This window comes from Bactrocera latifrons, unplaced genomic scaffold (assembly GCF_001853355.1).
Source record: "Bactrocera latifrons isolate USDA-ARS-PBARC rearing strain unplaced genomic scaffold, ASM185335v1 scaffold_2, whole genome shotgun sequence".
Lineage (NCBI taxonomy): Eukaryota > Metazoa > Arthropoda > Insecta > Diptera > Tephritidae > Bactrocera > Bactrocera latifrons.
The window spans coordinates 2,404,135-2,410,917 of record NW_017535518.1 but is presented as its reverse complement, the minus strand read 5'-3'; the positions used below and the strand labels follow the sequence as shown (position 1 = coordinate 2,410,917).

The following is a 6,783-nucleotide window of genomic DNA, read 5'->3' as shown; positions in this document are numbered from 1 at the left end:
CTGTAACTGTATTTTGTGTTTTCTTTTTTCACTGCAGCCATTAGTCTAATTAATTCATATAATTAACAACATTTTATTATAATTTTAACCATTGTTTTTGGAAATTGTTGACACATATTTGCTAGCCAGTCGTTATCTACACAGTTATGCCAATAAATATTTTGGGAATTAAATCTTTTTGTATTATGAATTAACTTTTTTTTTTTAAATCACCTACGACGTTACATACATACGATACCAACTAACAACACAGTCTGATTTTATATAAGCTTACAAATTCTTCAATAGATTTTTGAAATTATTTTTTAGGGTTCTGTCTAAACTTGCAGCGAGAGCAATAAAGGGTGATCGTTCACGCTTACTAGCCTTCGCTGACTTCTTCGAAGCTTTTTTCAAAGCGCGAAACAGAAAAGTCTTATTACACATTTCTTTTAAAATTTGTTTTTATTTTAAACATTTTTTTAATTAAAAATTTTTTTTTTAATTCAAATATTTTTTTTTGTTTTTAATTTTGTATGTAAAAATATTCAGAAAATAAACGCAACAATAATACGTTTGTGTAATTTGTGTAAAATATATTATAGTAAAAATATTTCAAAATTAGCATCAAATATTTTTAAACGAAAGAAATCAATATTACCACAAATGAACTTGCGAAACAGCAACATTGTTGTTGCGCAAAACCAGCTGCCAAAAGCTTAGCCAACATATACTCATAAAAAAGAAAATATCAATACAGCAGAAAAATAACAGTTAGGTGCGACGACTTGTCAAACAAAATACCATTTTTTAATTTTTAATATTTATTTATTCTTTCTAACCGACATTTGTTTATTTGCTTAAATATTTAAATTATTATTTGACTCTTCAAATGCTTATTATTCATATACATATATACTAGAATATAAAATATTTTTTTAAAATCTAAAAGGCAAACGAAATGTACTTAATCGCGTGTGTCAACTTAAATCATAAATTACTTATTCGGAAATAACAAAAAACGTGGGCTATAAATGAGAAACATATACATACGGACACTTTGTGTATGTGTGTGTGTAAAAACAATAATAAATATCGCTCTTTACGCCAACAATTTACGATAATTTTAAATATGACGGCGGTGAGCATTTTTTGCGCAAGAATTTTATAATGTACAAAGGGAAGCAGGACACCAGAGTAATTATGGAGACCTTCCAGAGGAAGTCATACGACCAGATGAACTCCCAATCTGTGTGGAGGAAGAAATAAAAACAGAGAAGAATATAATAATTACTTTAGTAAATATTTGTTAAGATGTAATAACTCACCGAAATACTCGTGCAACACAGCCAACGATATCAAGTAGAGGGCCAAACTGAAGAGTTCAGCTAATACCATAAGGCTGTAAAACGAAAGGAACAATTATTTATTTAGCAAAGTGTGCTTATTGTCTTAAATAAATACAATTTTAATAAATTTCGTGAAATGGTTTGTCACACAAAAATGTTTTTCATACAAAAACTTGGTTTTGAACGATTAGTTTGTATCACAACTGTATGCTATTGGCATACAATAAAATTAAAATTAAAACAAAAATAAATAAATTTGCTACGTTCACGAGTTTAGTTTCATCCTTAGTATTTATATTTTAGTTTATAACAAACTCATCTCACTCACCGATGCCACGTGCGCACCGTCAACGCCACCATTATCAGCTCGGTGACAATGAGCGCCGAGAAGCTAATCGCCACAATATGTATGAATTCGTCTTCGAATAAAATGAGTGCGCCATACATAATCACACCGCCTTGGTATATACTGATTAGCACCCAAATGAAGAACGTTTTGTAGCTTAAACTACGACCCTTGGATAGATCCTTGTATAACTCGGGATAGGTGACGGCTGTGGTCGACGTAATATCTTGATCCAGCACCAAAGAGAAAACGGGAAACATTGTATACAACGTTGAATAGCCGACCATGAGGAAACCTTGATACAAAGCCACCGAACTCAGATAGAAGACGGCGGAGAAAACTGCTTGCAGTGTGGTTATAATTAAACCACGATGTATGACAAATTGTGAGAGCGCCGCCGAGCGTTTATACGAGCGGCGACCATGCACCAGCAACAATTTGGCAATATGTGAGAATTGTGGTACGCTAAAGTCGCCCGCGAGCGAAGCTTGTCTACCCTCGCGACCCTCGATGCCCACACCAGCATCGGCTTGTTGTATCATGCTGACATCGTTGCCGCCATCGCCGACCGCGCAGGTGCGTTTGCCGGTATGATGTTGTATGAGTTGCACTACTTGCGCCTTTTGCGTGGGACTGCAGCGGCAGCACACAACCGCCGGACTGGCGGTGGCAAGTTCGAGAAATTCCGGCCGATAATATTGTAGGCAGACCTCAAGCGATTCACCTGATATAACCAATGCGTGTCCTTGCTTGCGGCGGAAGTTATTTAGCTCGGCGTGTGCTTCGGTACGCGTCGACACGGAGCGTAATACATGCAGGCCCTGATTGCGACCGATCAGCTGTGATGACTTGGCAATACAGCAGGCGGTCTCGAGCTTGTCACCTGTCAACATCCACACACGTACACCGGCGTTGCGCAGCAATTCGAGTGTGGGACGCACGCCATCTTGCAGACGGTCCTCAACACCTGCAAAAACATAAAGGAAAACATTTATGTAAAAATGATGGGTTTTACATTCCTTGCCGTCCAACTCACCCGTCAAGCAAAGCAATTCCATCTCACGCTCCAATGACTCAATCACTGCGGCGACTTTTGCAACACGATCAGTTACACTGAGACGTGCCGCGCTTATGCGTGTCTCAAAATCGTTATATTGCTCTTCGGAGAGCACTTTCTTGGCGACCACCAAGGTGCGCAGACCTTCGCGCGCCATATTGCCCGATTCTTCGCTCAACCAATCGTTGTACTGCACAATGGAGGTCATAACTACGTCGGCGCCTTTAAGATAGAAAGTGATTTCGCCGGATCCCGAATCTCGCACTATAATGCCCATGCGTTTACTCTCACTGGTGAAGGGGAACAGCTGGAGAATTTGGAATTGCAGCATGCCGTCTGCAGACTCACCTTTGGCTGTAAGCAAAAGTTAATATATGAAAGATGTTAAGATGGAATATGTAATACTCGTTGGAAGAGAGTGGAATGTAAGAGAACGGATTATGAGGAGTCAAAGAAGGATATGGTCATTGTTATGTTTTCTTGCAGCTCCCGGAAGGGGACTCCGTATCAAGAAGATGACTCCAGGGCTGATTTCTGCGAAAACCTAACCTCACCCAACTATGGAGATGTTCGACGGGGGACATTAAGAAACATCCGGAGTGCGATACTCTGACTTGTCTACATCTTCCTCAGCTGCGCCCGGTAGCGTCTGAGTTGTAAGTATACCTTGGTAATAATCGCGATTATATGAGGGTGAATGTTTTGAGGCTTTCACTGTAGGTTGAGGTGTGGTCAGTATTCCTACATCCAATTAGAGGTCGCTGGAATTTAGCTGGGGAGAGTTTTAGGCTCATTGCAGTAAAGATTCTAGAGGGATTCAAGAGGTCCGACGTCAATTTCAGATTAAAATTTTGACTTCAAAATAGAACAGATGATTGACGAACGCTCAAATAGTACATGGTTCATCTCTGCATTCCTGATGGAAGCGCAACTGACGGTGTCAAAAACTTTTGAGAAGCCCAATTATACTAGGATGGTCCTGTTCTTGTTGTAGCGGCAGAATTTAGCCGAGTTGACAGTCCATGCCGGAAAAAAAATACTGGGTCCGTTCTGATTACGTAGACCCGACCGTCGTGGGAACGAACTAGGACGGTCCTCTTATAACGGGGTTTCGATTTAGGCCATGAGTTATCTAGGCGTTAAATTGCTATCGAGACTCATGGCATTGGGTAACCGAGACAAAAAAAAATCGGTTTGGTCCTATCTTACTTTTAGCCGTCTGGATCAATTCGTCCTCTAATGTGTAATTATTTTAATGGACATAACACCAAACCACTGATTTTGTCTTAATACTCACATTTTCTCGTTTTCATTTGCAAAGTCATCGAATTGATGTCACGTGCAATTAAAGTTAGACCCACTTCGGCCGTCCACTTAACCAGCGCGATCTCATCGGGTGAGGAAGCCTGATACTGGTGCTCCGTTGCGCTGGATTCAACATTTATCACAGATTTTGTAGGTGAAGTGGAGCCGCCTGAAACATGCAACAAACCAAGAGATGGAACGTGATTAATATAATATAAAAATGAATTTATACAAATACAAATACACGCACCTGCTGATGATGTGTAGGTCGATGACGTGGATACAGATTTATTGTCGTCCTCATCAGTGATCGGTGTAACATTGTGACATAACGCCAACGCCTTAACCGCCTCCCATTCACGCCAACCCTCCGGATGACGCATGCGATTGCCGGAATACATCGGTTTATTTGTTATAATTAACGGTGCTTGTTGTTGTTCAACTACAATGTTATTACCAGCAACACCGCTGCCACCACCAGCACCACCGACGCCCGGTGCACTTTGTGACAATATTGTGGGCGCTAAATTTTGTATTATTTGACCGATGTGATGAAATGTGTCATTGTCATGTGAAACTATGCCCAAGTGTATCTTCTTGAAAACCATTTCGTTTTGCGTCAGCGTTCCGGTTTTATCCGTCAGCACATACGATATGCGACCGAGTTCTTCGGGTATGGTTGTCGAACGTACTACGGTACCTTGTATCTCAGGATCGTTTTGCATTTGCCACGAATAAAAGGCTTTGCCCATATCTAAATTGACGCGCAGACTGATGGGTATGATGTATGAGAAGAGTAGTACAAAACGGAACATGTAACGATACCAGGGGCCGCTGAAGCCTTTAAGCATCATCATGACGAGCGACAGGCCGAGCACGGCACAGAAGAGCACCTGGCGGATTGAATAATAATTATATTATATAATTCGGAGTATGAACGATAATTCGGTGTCGACGAGTATCAGAAAAAAATAACTTTTCTTACAAGGACTTGACTCAAATACTATTTGAAGGAAGTTGTAAAACCAGCAGGAAAGTTGGGATACTTATGGGGTTTTACAACTTCGTGGGACACTTAGCATACTCAGTTTGGCGCATAATAATCACATTTCATAGATTTTTGGCAAGCCATAAAATACCTACCTTCGTTAGACCATTAATCTCCACATCGAGCAGTCCAACCTTCGAGCGAGGCTGTGAGTTATTCATTACGCTACGCGTTTCACAGCCTGTATAGATGACAATGCCGGTGGCAGTGCCGGCAGCGACCACTGTATTGGCCCACAATGTATTCTCCACATTTAGACCAGTTTCATCGCCAGCATCGTGCTAAGGAAGAACAAGAAAATTATATTTATAAAGAAGACTCAATTAAAAATGTCATGGATTCACAGAGAAAACTGCAACGCACCATCGAAAATGTGCCGATGAAGGAGTGTATATCATTTTGTGGCTTCTCAATGTAAACACTGGCGTCAATATTAAATAAATCGGAGTCCTTGTTTAACTTCTGCGTAAGCGGCACGGCTAAGCGCAGTTTCCAATCGGTTTCACCTGTAAATTAACAAAAGCAAAGTAAATTTATCTTCAAATAGTAACACTAGCGTTCAGCGGCGCACTCTTCACTCACCATCCAATTGATCAGTGCGCACAAAAACCGAGCCGCTCTTGTCGCTGGTACGCAGCAGCACTAAATCGGCTGGCACGCGTTCATTCTTCTCCACAATGATCATATCACCGACTTTCAGTTTCGATGAGGGCACCATTTCATAACCTGGTGTCTCATTTACAGTTAGCCTCTTGTATTTCTGTGAATTCACCTCGTGATCACGTTGGTGTCGCCGCAAATCGTCGACTGCCTCACGTCCAATTGTCACCATCAGTACAAAACTAAGCGGTCCCCAATAGGTGTACGGATAGCCGATACGTATGTCGGGTATGAATTGTGACAATGCCATGAGTAGGAAATATAGATTTAAAAAGAAGCGGAATTGCTCGAATAGCACGAGCGGCAGGAACGTGATCACATTGTATTTTTGATTACGTATCTCGTTCGGTGGGAATTTCTCAGTAGTCGCACGTCCTAAGTGGACGGTGCGAGCGCGCAGTTCGCGTGGTGAAAACCATTTGCGCCAACAACTGTAAAGATGGAGGAGATTAAGTTAAAACGTTTTGAGGTGAAATAAGTGGATGGTACAAAATTTTGTTGTTGGAAAAAACAGTTTGGTGCCTGCTGGGAGAATTTTTTATGATATTTTCATCAATATTCTTTACACTTATATATTTTGATATATGGACAAATTAATTTGTCAATTATTTTGACATTTATAGCACCTTTCACAACACTAGGCTTATATGATCCAGAAATTTTAGTTTAGGCGCTCTGCCAGCATAATTCAACACACTATATATTTATATTTTAAGACAGACACCAAATCACCAATTTTGAACATTTTTTTTAATTTTCTCTGAAGGATCTGCAAGTATTTCAAGCACTTATATCTAAACTTGCAATCGAAATAGCTTAAAACTCAACATCCATTGTCACAATTCACCAAAATCAACTTTTTTTTTAAAGATATTGCAAAAATTTTTTGTGCTTATGCCCGACTTTCGGGGAATATTTAGTATCGCGCCGGTTAAATATCGTTTATGGAGAAAAACAGGGTMGGGCTATCCCCACTCCCGACCCCTTATTGGAAAGAGGAAGGATCGAACTTTTTAATAAACCCTCCCTCGACCCCCTA

At 40.2% G+C, this 6,783-nt stretch overlaps 1 protein-coding gene across 2 annotated transcripts in view; it reads right to left on the bottom strand.

The window, feature by feature from the left end:
- Window positions 1–867: 867 nt before the first annotated feature.
- Window positions 868–6,783, bottom strand: part of LOC108967895 (probable phospholipid-transporting ATPase IIB) — a 37,981-nt gene continuing 32,065 nt past the window's right edge. For both annotated transcript variants that reach the window (XM_018931557.1, XM_018931559.1), the window contains exons 2-10: window positions 5,667–6,175; window positions 5,448–5,590; window positions 5,180–5,365; window positions 4,287–4,929; window positions 4,029–4,205; window positions 2,711–3,085; window positions 1,657–2,641; window positions 1,308–1,381; window positions 868–1,228 (exon numbers count right to left, since the gene is read on the bottom strand). In XM_018931557.1, the coding sequence (XP_018787102.1) occupies window positions 1,095–1,228; window positions 1,308–1,381; window positions 1,657–2,641; window positions 2,711–3,085; window positions 4,029–4,205; window positions 4,287–4,929; window positions 5,180–5,365; window positions 5,448–5,590; window positions 5,667–6,175 (3,226 nt within the window). In that variant the 3' untranslated portion in view covers window positions 868–1,094. The remainder of the gene's footprint in view (window positions 1,229–1,307; window positions 1,382–1,656; window positions 2,642–2,710; window positions 3,086–4,028; window positions 4,206–4,286; window positions 4,930–5,179; window positions 5,366–5,447; window positions 5,591–5,666; window positions 6,176–6,783) is intronic.